The sequence below is a fragment of the Trichomycterus rosablanca genome, chromosome 20 (genome assembly GCF_030014385.1).
Source record: "Trichomycterus rosablanca isolate fTriRos1 chromosome 20, fTriRos1.hap1, whole genome shotgun sequence".
Taxonomy (NCBI): Eukaryota; Metazoa; Chordata; class Actinopteri; order Siluriformes; family Trichomycteridae; genus Trichomycterus; species Trichomycterus rosablanca.
The window spans coordinates 28242956-28259834 of record NC_086007.1 but is presented as its reverse complement, the minus strand read 5'-3'; the positions used below and the strand labels follow the sequence as shown (position 1 = coordinate 28259834).

Here is a 16879-nt window from a genome sequence, read left to right as displayed (position 1 = left end):
CTGATGTTCTATTTATATTTAAGGGCTTTTGGCACATTCAGCGTCAACGAACCTCAACAAACCCACCGTGTGTCCTGACAATAAAACTTCATTTCAAATGTTTTATTAGATTAATTTAACTGTTGTTTGCATCTCCAGTTTGATTTAGTAAGATTCACCCTAATTTACCTCGTTTTAAAGAAGAGAATCAAACAGAAGCTAATTTTAATGAACCAAAATACATAAAAATAATAATAAAAATAAATTATCTTTTTTAGGGTTTCAAGCACAGTTGGTACCAGTTTTATTTTTAATATTATTAACATTAGTTGGTAAACGTTTCCTATCTGTAATATAATTATACTGTAATACTTCAGTAAAATTAATAATGAATTAAAAACTCTAATCGATCGTGCTGTGCTAAATCTGACTATATTTCAGGCAGTGAATCAGTACAGGATTAGAAACAGTTTGTATTAAATAATATCTACCTTTTATAGACATTAAGAAACATGATGTATTCCTGATATAAGTCCTGTACACGCTGATGTTTACATTTTGCTAGTAGAGAAAATATTTTCTTGTGAAATTAAAACGTCAGACTGATAGGATGCAATATTTCAGCAGCTCTATAAAGGCTGCCGTGTTTAGATTTCGTTTATTTTAGTACGGCTGTAATAATGTACAGTAACTCGCTGTGTTTACTGTCTGGAAACCAGAACCGCCTGAAAGTGACGAGGTGGTTTTAAGTGAAGGATAAAGAAAATCAGTTCTTCATACTGAACACAGAATCCAGACCAACGCCAAACCTGTGCCATTTTACACTGTGTGAATGAGCCTGTGTATGTGTGTGTGTGTGTGTGTGTGTGTGTTTGTTGAGTTTATAGAGTTCTTGAATGTAGAGATCTATCGACTGTAACTCAATATTGTTGAAGTGATTTTGATCTGAATATCTGACTCATTTTTATATTTAAACATCGTCGTGTTTCTGTATTAATAAAATAAATCATTAAAATTAATATTAAAACTCTGGAATGAATCTGTGATTATGAGTGAGTTCATGTTCTACAGTCCGGAATATTTTATATCAGAGTTAAAGTAACAGAGTCTCTTAAAACTCACATGAGGAGGAGGAATAATTCATCTCAGGATAATTAATAACCCTGCCCCAGTTTAATCATAAAACCAGAAGGTGTGACGTCACCAGTCCATGACCAGTAATGAACAATCTCCCTTTAGGATCACCAGCCAAAGAGAAGGGTATCTGAACATCACCACCCAGAACCATACATGAGTGTGTGTGTGAGTGTGTGGTGATTACTGTTATTGTTATTGTGGGTTGAGTGTGATGTGTGGCGTCAGATGGCACATTTATGTAATTACAGAGTGGGCGAAATTAATGTACAGTGAGGGTCTCCAACACACACACACACACACACAAGCTGGATGAAGAGCATTTGCAAAGATTACACCAGTCACCCACCACTTCACACACACACACACACAAACACTAATAATGTGCATTAAAAATAAAGCTGGTGAGTAATTCCTGCACATTTCGCCCCGCTGGCTGATTTTATTACAGACTGTGAGATGCAGTAGCTTGTTTTATGGAGAATAGTTAATGAAGGACATCAAATCATTTGGAAACTTTATTTTGTGTGTGTGTGTGTGTGTGTGTGCCTTCATATTTGACCCTAATAATGAACAGTCCTGTTATGTGTGTAAAATAGAAGCTAAAGCGAAAAAAATATTAATCTAAAAATAACTGATCCTGAATCAGTCCAGACGGGTCACATGAAGCATCACATGTAGTGTAGAGGTTATTATGTTGTATTATATACAGTAATGTGTGCAATCATGTAGAGTGTAGGAGGACATTTGGGACACAGCCTGTCTTGATTTCTGCCACTACAGAAACAAATATTAAATTGTGCTTTTGACCCAAAACGACCTGTCCACAGTCGAGCAAGCTTTACACTTTCATGGGTTTAAAGACTGTTATTTATTTTCATGTGTGATCAGTTCTAAGTTTCCAGTTTTGCTGAAGGAGCTTGTAAAGGATTCTCTAAGCCCACAGTGATGTGAAGCTTACCTGACTGTGGACAGAGTCGTCTGTGATCCAGCAGCTTCTGTTCCATGACAGATTGATTGATTGATTGATTGATTGATTTTATTGGTGGGTTTGGATCTCAGTATAAGGTGCCGGTCTGGATATTCTAAACTGTCTGCTGAAGACGAACGTTAATCGTTTATTTCTGTAACTTTGATGCTAATCTGCTGATTTCACACTCGATAATCTTCAGAATGAAAACGATTAAAAGCAGAATCGTTTGGACTGTGAACATGAAACGGCTGTGTCAGATCATTAATTAGTATGTAAATGAATCATGGCTCAATGGAATCAGAGGCTAATGAAATGTAATCAGTCCCTCCACACAGACGGTGATTAGATCAGTGATGAGGGCTGGAGAGAACATGTTACTGTCGCATCGCTGAGGGCCCGAAATAACGGCAGCGTAACTCACAATACACATCCAATAAAATCATCCAATCAAATGATAGAGTGAGTTTAAGTGTGGATTTGTGGGTAAAAAAGATGATTGTGTCCTTTAAATACACTTACAAAATAAATAAAATATATAAAATACTACAGTAATTCAAATATACCAACCCAGTACCACTGAGATCTAGGGTTCAAATCTGCACAGTGCTATCGACTGGTCAGGCGTCTACACAGGTATGAAAAGGTATGAACAGGTATGAACAGGTATGAACAGGTATGAATGAACAGGTACAGTGTATCACAAAAGTGAGTACACCCCTCACATTTCTGCAGATATTTAAGTATATCTTTTCATGGGACAACACTGACAAAATGAAAATTTGACACAATGAAAAGTAGTCTGTGTGCAGCTTATATAACAGTGTAAATTTATTCTTCCCTCAAAATAACTCAAAATACAGCCATTAATGTCTAAACCACCGGCAACAAAAGTGAGTACACCCCTAAGAGACTACACCCCTAAATGTCCAAATTGAGCACTGCTTGTCATTTTCCCTCCAAAATGTCATGTGATTTGTTAGTGTTACTAGGTCTCAGGTATGCATAGGGAGCAGGTGTGTTCAATTTAGTAGTACAGCTCTCACACTCTCTCATACTGGTCACTGAAAGTTCCAACATGGCACCTCATGGCAAAGAACTCTCTGAGGATCTTAAAAGACGAATTGTTGCGCTACATGAAGATGGCCAAGGCTACAAGAAGATTGCCAACACCCTGAAACTGAGCTGCAGCACAGTGGCCAAGATCATCCAGCGTTTTAAAAGAGCAGGGTCCACTCAGAACAGACCTCGCGTTGGTCGTCCAAAGAAGCTGAGTGCACGTGCTCAGCGTCACATCCAACTGCTGTCTTTGAAAGATAGGTGCAGGAGTGCTGTCAGCATTGCTGCAGAGATTGAAAAGGTGGGGGGTCAGCCTGTCAGTGCTCAGACCATACGCCGCACACTACATCAAATTGGTCTGCATGGCTGTCACCCCAGAAGGAAGCCTCTTCTGAAGTCTTTACACAAGAAAGCCCGCAAACAGTTTGCTGAAGACATGTCAACAAAGGACATGGATTACTGGAACCATGTCCTATGGTCTGATGAGACCAAGATTAATTTGTTTGGTTCAGATGGTCTCAAGCATGTGTGGTGGCAATCAGGTGAGAAGTACAAAGATAAGTGTGTCATGCCTACAGTCAAGCATGGTGGTGGGAATGCCATGGTCTGGGGCTGCATGAGTGCAGCAGGTGTTAGGGAGTTACATTTCATTGAGGGACACATGAACTCCAATATGTACTGTGAAATACTGAAGCAGAGCATGATCCCCTCCCTCCGGAAACTGGGTCGCAGGGCAGTGTTCCAGCATGATAATGACCCCAAACACACCTCTAAGACGACCACTGCTTTATTGAAGAGGCTGAGGGTAAAGGTGATGGACTGGCCAAGCATGTCTCCAGACCTAAACCCAATAGAACATCTTTGGGGCATCCTCAAGCGGAAGGTGGAGGAGCGCAAAGTCTCGAATATCCGCCAGCTCCGTGATGTCGTCATGGAGGAGTGGAAAAGCATTCCAGTGGCAACCTGTGAAGCTCTGGTAAACTCCATGCCCAGGAGAGTTAAGGCAGTTCTGGGAAATAATGGTGGCCACACAAAATATTGACACTTCAGGAACTTTCACTAAGGGGTGTACTCACTTTTGTTGCCGGTGGTTTAGACATTAATGGCTGTATATTGAGTTATTTTGAGGGAAGAATAAATTTACACTGTTATATAAGCTGCACACAGACTACTTTTCATTGTGTCAAAGTGACATTTTGCCAGTGTTGTCCCATGAAAAGATATACTTAAATATCTGCAGAAATGTGAGGGGTGTACTCACTTTTGTGATACACTGTATGTTTTGGTGGCGGGGGTGCATGTGTGCCCTCAGTACCCTCAGGGTTCAAATCTGCACAGTGCTATCGACTGGTCAGGCGTCTACACAGGTATGAAAAGGTATGAACAGGTATGAATGAACAGGTATGAATGAACAGGTATGTTTTGGTGGCGGGGGTGCATGTGTGCCCTCAGTGCCAGTCTCAAGTCCGGATAGAATAAGGAGGGCTGCGTCAGGAAGGTCGTCCAGTGGAAAAACTCTGCCAAAATTATGAATGCAGACACAATTTAGCATAACTTCATCCTGGTCAGGGTCGCTGCATGAGGTACTAAAAATTGTGTGTGTGTGTGTGTGTGTGTGTGTGTGTGTGTGTGTGTGTGTCCACCTGTCCAGGGTGTTTACTGCCTTTTACCCAATGAATCAGACCAACCGCGACCCTGACCAGGATAAAGTGCTGGTAAAACAATAAATAAATAAATAAATGAGTTAAGATTAAAAGTATTCGCGTCACAGCGCGTCACAGTCGCATGACCCCGGTCACATGATAAGAGCGGACAGTTCCGCTGTGCTCACGTGTTGGTGTGTGGATGAGGTGAGGTGCGTTTCCTCCCGCGTCCTGCTGCTCGTTTCGTTTCCCACCCGCTTTGCGCTGTGCAGGGGGCACCGTGACGCCAAATAAATTCGCTTTTACATTCAGAAACCTTCATTAATATTGTACAGGTGGAGTGAGAGTCAGTAACCAGCGGGATGAGGGCGTTTTTGGTGTGTTTAATCGTGTTCTGTGGTGTTGGGGTGTGTGTGGGTGACACACCCGCTAACTGCACTTATGAGGAGTTACTGGGTACCTGGATCTTCCAAATTTCTAATGTGGGTCAAGATAAAAACATCAACTGTTCCACCGCAGGTAAGATTTATACTGTGTGGTTTGTGTTCACCAATGAGTCGGTTCATTAATTGATTCTCTGAATCGACTCTGAGATTCGGGTAAAGTCGAAAGTTTACTTTCACTTTTAAAGTTTTTTTTTATTTTCTGTCCACAAACTTTAGGGCATGAGTGTTTTCTATTTTTGTGTTTACTTTATCGCTGCTGCTGACTTCTCTGTGCCGAAATAAATGGAGCTATGTAGTCTGCATACAATAAAATACGTAGTAAAGTGGTCTGTTGGTGGGGGGTAAAACCCCAAATTAGCACTGTAACTACCACCAAAACAGGTCTGTCAATAATGAGAAGCTGCTGGAACAAGAATCCAGTCCCTGCTTGTAAAATTTGTGCTTTGAATCTCAAAAGAAGTTCATGATAATGTGAAGCTCACTTGACTGTGGACAGTGTCACCCATGGTTTAGCAGCTTCTAATTTGTCAGACTTGTTTCTTTTTTTAATTGTTTCATCATGTTTGACAATATACTGAAATATAAATTAAGGCTTCCTCAACCGAAATCTGTGCCCAGTCATACAAACGCTGTCATCTTTTAACTGAAAGGGCACAAATTCCCATACACACACACACACACACACACTTCAACAAGGTCTAGTGAGAAGCTTCTCAGAAGAGTGGCTGAGGTTATAGCTGAAAAGATCACACAGAGAGGAATCTGTTTTAATTAAAGTGGTGTCCAACAAGCTCATGATCAGGTGTCCCAATACTTTTGTCTGTATATTGTAGTTTACTGCTTTTCTATATTCATGTTGTGTGATGTGTTTAATCCTATTGTTCTTGTATGATTGATGTGTTTATATTTTTGTGAGCAGGTCCTGCTGTGAAAACCGTGACTGTAGATCTGCAGAAGTTATCTCAGGCCGTGGATGATCTGGGTAACACCGGATTCTTCACCATCATCTATAACCAGGGATTTGAAGTGGTGCTGAATGACTACAAGTGGTTCGCCTTCTTTAAGGTTTGTGCGGCTCGTGTATCGTTTAGTACAGACACTTCAATACATCCCGTTTAAGTTTTACACACTTCCTGTTTCATAATAAAACTCGTGATCGACGTCACGCTGTTCTCATGTGTGATGGTTATTACAGGCGTCCACACTCGTGGTGCTTTATGAAGGACGGGGTGTCGCTGTCACTAAAAGAAATCCACAGTTTACCTCGATTAAACCTTGAAAGTAAAACATCTCATCTGTTTAAATTTGTACCTGATTAGAATATTTTCTCCCCTCATATAAATCTTCCTCGTCATTAATTCATTTCTTTGTGCTGATGGTGGTGGTTTTTGGGCACCACTGACTCTGGCAGCAGTACCCGTCCATTACAGGGCGTCACACACTGTTATTTGCTTTGATGCGTTTAGATCAGCAGAATCTTCATCCACATGGACCAGATGATCCAGTAAAACTGCTCTAATGATCTTCTGTCCACATACTTCTGACCGTGTGCTCTCTGAAAGCTCATGATCTGAAAGTGTAAAGCCTGATCTTAATGTTTGAGCTCATCTGTGTCATTAATAATTAAACAGTCGTCTGAATTCAGCTGAACTCTGCAGGAACTGGTTTCTGAATCTGCTGAGTCGTGATGGTGCAGCGCTGACTGATGGGAGCTGGTTCAGTTCTGCTGTTTCAGCTCTAAATCGTCACGTCTCATCAATTCTTCCTCGTTACTATCGAGTGTCTGTTATACATGAATCATTCACCCAGCAGCTGATTCAATAAGAAACATCTCATGTAAATCATGTTACCGCTGTGTGGCCCTTAAGCATGGCCCTTAACCTTCAGTAGTTTAAAATAGTAATTCATCTGGGAACAGTGTTGAATGTCCCTTGGCTTCCTCAGATATTCATACTTGGCTGAAGTTGATAAATTTGTAAATGATTTATATTTTTATTTCATCATGTGATAGAGATGTAATCTGGGTGAGTGTGGGGGGGGGGGGTCATCACATGTTTGATCATCTGATGTGTAGAGGTGTAATCCAGGTGCCTGGGGGAGGGGGGATGGGGGGGGTTTGATCATGTGAAGCATATCATAACTCTCTGCATGTCATGCTGCTCTGTGGCAGGTGATGAGAAGCAGCTGGTGAGAGCTGCGAGTGGTGCAGCGGTTAAACATGCTAGCTCCAATCTCAGCTCTGCTATTATCCGGCCGGGTGCCTACACAGACACACGATGGGTTTTGTGTCAGTTGGGGGTGGGACAATGGCTGGTGCTAGTGTGGCCTCTAGTGATCGGTTGAGGCACCTGCATGGGGGGTAGCTGATCAGGATGGCAGTGCATGGCTCCCCACACTCTGTGAGGCTGGCCACGCCCCTGTCAGGTGAAAAGAAGTGATTCATGATTCCTCTCTCTTTTTTTTTTTCCCAGTACTCCCAGCAGGGATCAGAGGTCACCAGTTACTGTGATCAGACTCTCCCTGGTTGGGTTCATGATGTTCTGGGGAACAACTGGGCCTGTTTTACTGGGAAGAAAGTTCAACGTGTGGCTCCTAAAACAGTCTACATCCCGGGGCCCGACCCGTAAGTGTGTGTTATAATCACGTGTTTATATTGTGTTAGGTGTCGTGTAGCGGATGTGGTTTTGATGTTTTTAGCTTCTGTTAAATAAAGTTTTCTAGCGTAACGGGAGCGACGGGAACGGTTTATTTTCTTAACTGACTAAACTGATTAAATGCTAGTTAGTTTAATTAAAAACCAGCTTATACAAACAGTTTATTTAAAAAAAATCTTACACACACAGACGCATTAATCAATCAAGATTTGCTCCTGTTCACATGTACAGAGACTGTATCATCTTGTGGTGTCCCGGCCAGCACAAGCAGTGATCTTGACCCTTAATGTATTAGGATATAGTAATAAACTGGTGGAGTTGTTTGTTAACCTAACCCCACATGAGCTTCAGAAGCTGGTTAATATCATCACCTGGTGCTTCTGTAGAGTTGAGACTGCAATATGAATCTCTCCTGATTGAAGTTCTGCTCCGGTGATCTAAGAGTGTGGATGTTTGTACCCAGAATAGCAGCTCATGTTTAAAATGATTCACCTTTAACTTCCTGTTTCAGATTCCTGCAGTTCTATAAGCATGACGTGAGCTTTGTGGAGCGCATTAACAGCGTACAGAACTCATGGAGAGCGGCGGCGTACAGCGAGCACGAGACCTTCACCATCCAGGAGCTCACACGGAGAGCCGGGGGGCGCCGCAGCTACACGTCCCGGTGTGTATGTTTACCTAAACCCACTCATCCGGGTGTGGTGGTCAGTGTTCTGGACCATGATGGACTGGGTTGAGTGGTGCTGAGCTCAGGACTCTGTGCAGGACACTGGAGTATCTTGTTTTTTTAAGCAGAGCTTTTCTTCATGTTTCGCTCATGCAGGAACAGGAAAGGACCTTCCCTAAACTGTTGATGCAAAGTTGGAAGCATTATTTTCTTTAAATCATTGATATTTTTTTTTGCTAGCAACTGTTGTTCATGAACGTATTCTTACTTGTTACTTGTTTGAACACCAGAGGGCGACACAGTCAACATCAATTCTGTTTAAACGTTAGTCAGGAGCCGCTGATTAACTCTGAGTAGAGAATAAATAAATGATATTAATGCACTTCCAGATATTTTGTGGTGTTTATTGCTCCTAATGTGCTGCTGAGTGTTTTTTAATCTGTGGTGGTGTACACGCTAATTTTGCCTTTCATACCCAGACGTGTTGGCACTTCTCCCGTTACCCCTGAACTTCTCAAGATGGCGAGCGGTTTACCTGAGCAGTGGGACTGGAGAAATGTGAACGGAGTCAATTACGTCAGTCCAGTACGAAATCAAGGTGAGTGACCGCCTAGAGTCCCACCCTCGGATGAGCTGATCATTGTCTGTATAAGATGTAATACACCAGATCAGTAAGTGCACTTAATGCTGCACCATAAGGTGCGCAGCCTCAGTTCAGCTCGTAGGAGGCAGAAAATAAATAAGATGGAGTTTATAGTGTAAAGAACTTTGATGCTGCAGAGCAGAGAGGACTGTTTTAAACATGAGAATAAATTAAGTGTTTTATCTGAGCTTTTTTTTTTATCTTTTATTTATTTATTTGTGTGCAGCCTCGTGCGGTAGCTGTTACTCGTTCGCCACCATGGGGATGCTGGAGTCTCGAATCAGAGTCCAGACCAACAACACACAGACGCCCGTCTTCAGCCCTCAGCAGGTCGTCTCCTGCTCCCAGTACTCACAAGGTACAAACACACGCACCGTCACATGGAATCTTAACACTGTATTTACTGTGAAACGTGGTGGTGGTAGTACTATGTTCTGGGTGTGGACAGAATGAAAGTGGTTCCCTCATTTCTTTAATCTTGAATCATGGTCCTGTTGGAACGCAACTACTTCCAAAACAAGACTCATCTAATCTAACCAGATTTATGTTAGAATCTTGATGTTTATATTTTTAATAAAAGTACCAGGATGCAGATTTAGATCAGTTTAATATTAAATGTAATAATTTGATATTAATAAACTTGTTTCTTTGAGCAGGTTGTGATGGAGGCTTTCCGTACCTGATCGGTAAATACGTGCAGGATTTCGGGGTGGTGGAGGAGGACTGTTTCCCCTACACGGGTGAAGACTCTCCGTGCTCCGTTCCCTCTAAGTGCCCCCGCTACTACGTCTCCGATTACCACTACGTTGGCGGCTTCTACGGCGGCTGCAGCGAGGTGGCCATGATGGCCGAGCTGGTGAAGAATGGCCCGATGGGCGTGGCCTTTGAGGTGTACCCTGACTTCATGAACTACAAGGGCGGGATTTACCACCACACTGGCCTGCGCGACCCCATGAACCCCTTCGAACTGACCAATCACGCCGTGCTGCTGGTGGGATACGGGCGGAGCCAGGAGACTGGTGAGAAGTACTGGATCGTGAAGAACAGCTGGGGGACGGGGTGGGGCGAAGATGGCTTCTTCCGAATCCACCGCGGGACGGACGAGTGCTCCATCGAGAGCATCGCAGTGGCGGCCCGACCCGTCGCTCAGCTCTGAGGAGGGACGTGTGAGGTCACGCGGGATGCATGTGGGCGTCTGCAGCTCAGTCTGTGATTGGCTGATGAGATTACGTGTGCTTTTGATTTTTTGGGTTTTTTTAATCAAATATTTTGCTCTGTTGAACAGGGCTGTGTTCCAAATGACTCTAGAGACTAAGGGCTGTGTTCCAAATGCCTCTAGAGATTAAGGCAGCAGTAAATCTCCCTCCCCTCACCAAGGCATTTGGGTTCAGCCCAGATGTTTTAGGCACCTTTTTGTCCCCTATGTAGTATGTAGTGGCCCTACTGCTGTCCGAATGCGTACACCGTCCAGTACTGAACCTTGTGGGATTCCTGTTTAAAAGAAAAGATTTTAACCCATTTCTATGTAGTGCATCGTGGCATTTAGGACCCAGCCCTTATGACTTCAAGGTCTGGATACCACTGATCATGCAGGGGCCCGAGCGGCTGTTTGAATCTCCTCTGGTGTTTAACGTTCTGATTATTAATGATGTTTACAGATCAGGTCAAGTCTCCACCGTAGTGCCTCTCAGTTCAGTTTAAAAGGGATTCAGTTCCACCCCCCCAATTGGGTCAGTAATGTTCCTGCACTGAGGTTTAATTTCATGTTTTTGTCGTTATTGATCAGGTCTTATTTTTAATCAGAGTCATATCCATTGTATAATAAAGGCTTTTTAAACTGATTTTCAGGCTTATGTGGATTTTATTTATATACTGAATATAAACTGAACTGAATATAAATTCCTGTAGCGCCCTCTAGTGTGTGTGGTGTGTAATGAACTGAGACTGAAAGCTTTAAAATGGCGCTTTTGTTTTTTATTTATGAAGGATGTGAATATACTGTATATCTTACCTATATTTAAAAGTTTCTAACACCGAAATACTTCCAACATTACAAACCTTTATTTAAACCAAAAATGTTGGGACAGCATGTGAAATGCAAATAAAACCACTGATTTGTAAATTATCTTGACTATTAGTTTTTACGTCTCGGCTGAAAGTAAAATTTGGGGCAGGAGTGTGAATGTATCCAGTCTGAAATCATATCATTAATGACTAGAACACATTAATCATCTTCAGTACCATCATTATGATCAGGGTCACAGTGGGTTTGTAACACTGAGCTTGTTCTAAAGCAGCCATTGTTTTACCAGTGTAAAATCATCCAAAATTCCACCAAATTATTTATTCGGCGTCCACCAAACAGTACAAAGTGCCTCATGTGACCAATAACACTGGTGTGAATAAGTAATAAGTTTTTTTTTTTTTGTGTCATAATACTCATTAGGCACTTTGGTGTCGTTTGGCGTTAAATTAAACATGAGATTAAATTAATGCTGAATCTTGTTTTGGACGCAGCGTGATGAAACGTTTTACCGTTATAGTGAAATATTTTCTCCAGAACTTAACAGGAAACAGTTGAACTGTGGTTTCACAAGTTTAGGGTTTTGCTGAAGTATTTTTCTGCTTTTCAATTCCTGACTGTCACTTTTTTTTATTTCCTCAAAATAAAACAAAATTGTGTTTACAGATAAAATGAAATATAAGAATATTTGAATAGATTTCCTACATGCTGGATCATATCTGATAAGGTGCTCAAGTGGTACAATGATCTATAGCTAGCCCACCACTCACCACCTCAAAGATCTGGGTTTGAATCCCAGCAGTGTTGTCAGCTGGGTGTGTACCCTGTGATGGAATGGTGTACCGAGGGTGTTCCTGCCTTGTGTCCAGTGTTTCCTGGTGGAACCAGACTCACCGCAACCCTGACCAGGAAAAAGCAGTTGATGAAATATCTGGTCACTTGAACATTAAATATTTTCACCACAGACAGGACGCCAATCCAACTCATGGCCCCCACCACCGACCCGCTCTCAGATACAGCCGATCGTGTCTGTATGGAGACGCCTAACCACTGGGGATTGGAACCCTGAATCCCTGTCTTCAAATGTATGGCAATAATTTAGGAAAGGACGTTTTCTATTCCAGCTTGTCGCCTGTGCACAATGCAAAGTCCATAAAGTGTAGGGAATCTCCAGTGGCCTGGACCTCGATCACGTTAAAGACCTGCAGGATGATTTGGAATGCTGACTGTGAGTCAGGCCTTCTTGTACAATGTTAGTACCTGATCATACAAAAACACTCTTTTCCTAAATGAACACAGATTCCCAGAGAAACACTCTGAAACCTTTTGAAAAGTCTTTCATCTTTATTAATGTTCGAGGTTTTAAATGGTGTCAGGTGTCCACATACTTTCATCAATACTAGTATATTTTACTATCATTACTAAACCAATTACACTTAAATATTTTACTCTTGATGATGTTACCCGTACTGAAGTTGCTTCCTCTTCTGAGCCTCGTTGTGATAGGTGGGGTCACGAGCAGTACAAATCTGCAGCGTCTCGTCGGTTCCTGATGTTTTTCTTCTGAAGTGCTGAAGTGTTGAAGTGCTGCGTCCTCGATCTCACTTGCTTTGTGGTTTCTGACCAGACGAGATGGTAAGTAACCTCACGACCTCAGTAGCTTCAGAACTTCAGTAGCTTCCTTTTTACGTTTTGTTTAGCTTTTTAGTGTTATGTGTAGAGAGTTTAAACTGATGGACAGAATAAAGTTGTGATTATGTTACAGGAACATTGTACAGGAAGATGTGGAACATGAATGTTCAGAAATGTTCACTGTATGTTCAGTGTAGCTCAGAATAATGAATGTTCTAATTACTGATGATTGTAAATCAGGAACCTCGGGTCATGAACCCTGCAGGAACGGTGCAGACCTGAAGACTCGAACCGTTCATCTTAATGTTTCTAGTTTTGTTCCCCTGATACCGTTGAACCGCCCGGTCCGTTTAATGGCTTATGTTTGATGAACGTGGTCTGTACCAGAATGAAGATTCTCACAACTCAACACACACACACACACACACTCAGGTGATTTTCACCACCATCGTTCCTACAGATGATTGTTAGTAATGATTCTTATTATTTATGATCAGGTTTGTACTTCAGTGATGCCGCTCATCCTGCTCTTCCTCTTCTCTCCTGCTTTTGGGGCAGAAGTTCAGAATCTCTCACCGATCATCAACTTTCTTCACAGAACGTAAGTAACAACTCCAAGAAATCTTTATTTTTAATAAAATCACACGTTTCATAATAAACACCACCTCTAAAAATTCCTGCATCAAAATGAAACTGAAGCTTTTTTAGTTCTATTTTACTTTTTAAAATGTTGTCTGACAACTTTTAAGCACCAATCCATGACTTCCTGCTTCACCTGGGTAGATATACATGTGTATATATATACAGTGCCTAGCAAAAGTATTCGGCCCCCTTGAACTTTTCAACCTTTTGCCACATTTCAGGCTTCAAACATAACAATATGAAATTTTAATTTTTTGTGAAGAATCAACAACAAGTGGGACACAATCGTGAAGTGGAACAAAATTTATTGGATATTTTAAACTTTTTCTAACATTCTAACACCTGGATACGTTTATTTGTGAACCATTCCATTGTAGATTTTGCTTTATGTTTTGGATCATTGTCTTGTTGGAAGATAAATCTCCGTCCCAGTCTCAGGTCTTTTGCAGACTCCAACAGGTTTTCTTCCAGAATGGTCCTGTATTTGGCTCCATCCATCTTCCCATCAATTTTAACCATCTTCCCTGTCCCTGCTGAAGAAAAGCAGGCCCAAACCATGATGCTGCCACCACCATGTTTGACAGTGGGGATGGTGTGTTCAGGGTGATGAGCTGTGTTGCTTTTACGCCAAACATAACGTTTTGCATTGTAGCCAAAAAGTTCGATTTTGGTTTCATCTGACCAGAGCACCTTCTTCCACATGTTTGGTGTGTCTCCCAGGTGGCTTGTGGCAAACTTTAAACGAGACTTTTTATGGATATCTTTGAGAAATGGCTTTCTTCTTGCCACTCTTCCATAAAGGCCAGATTTGTGCAGTGTACGACTGATTGTGTCCTATAGACAGAGTCTCCCACCTCAGCTGTAGATCTCTGCAGTTCATTCAGAGTGATCATGGGCCTCTTGGCTGCATCTCTGATCAGTCTTCTCCTTGTTTGAGCTGAAAGTTTAGAGGGACGGCCAGGTCTTGGTAGATTTGCAGTGGTCTAATACTCCTTCCATTTCAATATGATCGCTTGCACAGTGCTCCTTGAGATGTCTAAAGCTTGGGAAATCTTTTTGTATCCAAATCCGGCTTTAAACTTCTCCACAACAGTATCTCGGACCTGCCTGGTGTGTTCCTTGGTCTTCATGATGCTCTCTGCGCTTTAAACAGAACTCTGAGACTATCACAGAGCTGGTGCATTTATACGGAGACTTGATTACACACAGGTGGATTCTATTTATCACCATCAGTCATTTAGATCAACATTGGATCATTCAGAGATCCTCACTGAACTTCTGGAGTGAGTTTGCTGCACTGAAAGTAAAGGGGCTGAATAATATTGCACGCCCCACTTTTTAGTTTTTTATTTCTAAAAAAAGTTTAAAATATCCAATAAATTTCGTTCCACTTCACGATTGTGTCGCACTTGTTGTTGATTCTTCACAAAAAATTACAATTTCATATCTTTATGTTTAAAGCCTGAAATGTGGCAAAAGGTTGAAAAGTTCAAGGGGGACGAATACTTTTGCTAGGCACTGTATATACTGTATATATATATATATATATATATATATATACAGTATATATATATATATATATATGAGGTGACACAGAGGTCAAATTCTCTTGTTTTTCATCATGATAAAGACCGGAGAACACACAGTTCAAATAAGGGGAAGGTTTGATGACCTTCATACCGCACAAAATGACTTGAAGAGAGGAACTGGGACCCTGGGACCAAGAGAGGAACTGGGACCCTGGACAATCTGGAGAGATTCCCTGAACTGTAATTTTCCAACCGTATAAGATTTTATAAGTGCTTATTGGTAAAGGGAGGTTGTGCAATAATGAATGCAGGTTAATTGGGGAGTTTTATTCTGTGTGTTGTTTTTAGATACCATGTGGAGGGGCAGTTTGCTTTGGCCATCAACGTCCCAACTGACCAGTGTGCTGATGGATTCAAGCCTGACCAGAACTTCCTACCACAGGACAAAGCAAAGAATGTAATAGATCACATAACGGGAACTGATCAGGTTTACAAGGGTGAACAGCTGATTGGTGCAACAACAAAAAACATTTCTGGAACACACAACAACTACCACTCAGAGTTCCTCCTGCTGATCAGGTCCATGTCCATCACATTAGCCCAGTATGACCCACTCATGAAGTGGCTTCTTAAATCAAATCTAAATGGATGTGCAGTTTTCTACACCTTCAACTCCCCCTGTGTGAGTACATGCTCAAGTCCAAACGGAAGGTACAGCATTATTCCAGCCCTGTCTGATATGTTCAGGAACCGCAACACTCCTAAAGCTTTTGTGTTCTGGCAGGTTTGGCATTTTGATGTCAATTCTGCTGAGTGGAGAAAGAACATAATAACTATAAATGCTCATGTTCCGATCTACAGGTGTGATAATGCTGGATGTACTCGCTGTGTGAATAACAATAATCATGTTAATGACAGATGCATGAGCAATTAGCACCATGATGATAAGATTTCCTCACTGTTATGAGATTTTAATGATAAATTCTTCATTTTACTGCATTAAAAGTTTCTGTGAGTTTTCTGACCTCTAGTAGCAACAATAAATAAAGCAGCTTCTCAAAATGTGTGAGTTCTGTGTTTATTAGGGACTTTAGGGGGGCTGGGGGGGAGGCCAGGAGCTCTTTTGGGTGACTGTTAAAAAAGTAAATGGAGTAAATAACAGAAAGTAACAGAACGACTGTCTGCAAACGAGCAAGAAAACAAAATCTGTCAGAAAGAAAGAGAAAAGCAAATAAAGAAACATCACATCAAACTGTTAGAATGATCATTAATTACACCTTTAATTACATAAAGCAGCTTGTTTAGGACATTCAGTTGTTTGGATTGTATCAGACATGATTGTGAGTTCCTTCATCCTCAATGTTCCAGAAATGTAAATATAAATATAAATGTAAACATAAATATACATATAAATGTAAACATAAATATAAATGTAAACATAAATATAAACACAAATGTAAACATAAATATAAACATAAATGTAAACATAAATATAAACATAAATGTAAACATAAATATAAACACAAATGTAAACATAAATATAAATATAAATGTAAACATAAATATAAATGTAAACATAAATATAAATGTAAACATAAATATAAACACAAATGTAAATATAAATATAAATGTAAACATAAATATAAATATAAACATAAATATAAACATAAATGTAAACATAAATATAAACATAAATATAAACATAAATGTAAACATAAATATAAACATAAATGTAAACATAAATATAAACACAAATGTAAACATAAATATAAATATAAATGTAAACATAAATATAAACATAAATGTAAACATAAATATAAACATAAATGTAAACATAAATATAAACATAAATATAAAC

At 40.7% G+C, this 16879-nt stretch overlaps 1 protein-coding gene across 1 annotated transcript; it reads left to right on the top strand.

Moving 5' to 3' along the window:
- Positions 1–4990: 4990 nt before the first annotated feature.
- On the top strand, positions 4991–11036 carry ctsc (cathepsin C). Its single transcript, XM_063016929.1, has 7 exons — positions 4991–5304; positions 6151–6296; positions 7703–7854; positions 8397–8549; positions 9032–9150; positions 9422–9553; positions 9852–11036. The coding sequence occupies exons 1-7, from the start codon at positions 5148–5150 to the stop codon at positions 10349–10351; spliced, it is 1359 nt and encodes a 452-aa protein (XP_062872999.1). The 5' UTR covers positions 4991–5147; the 3' UTR covers positions 10352–11036.
- Positions 11037–16879: the final 5843 nt, after the last annotated feature.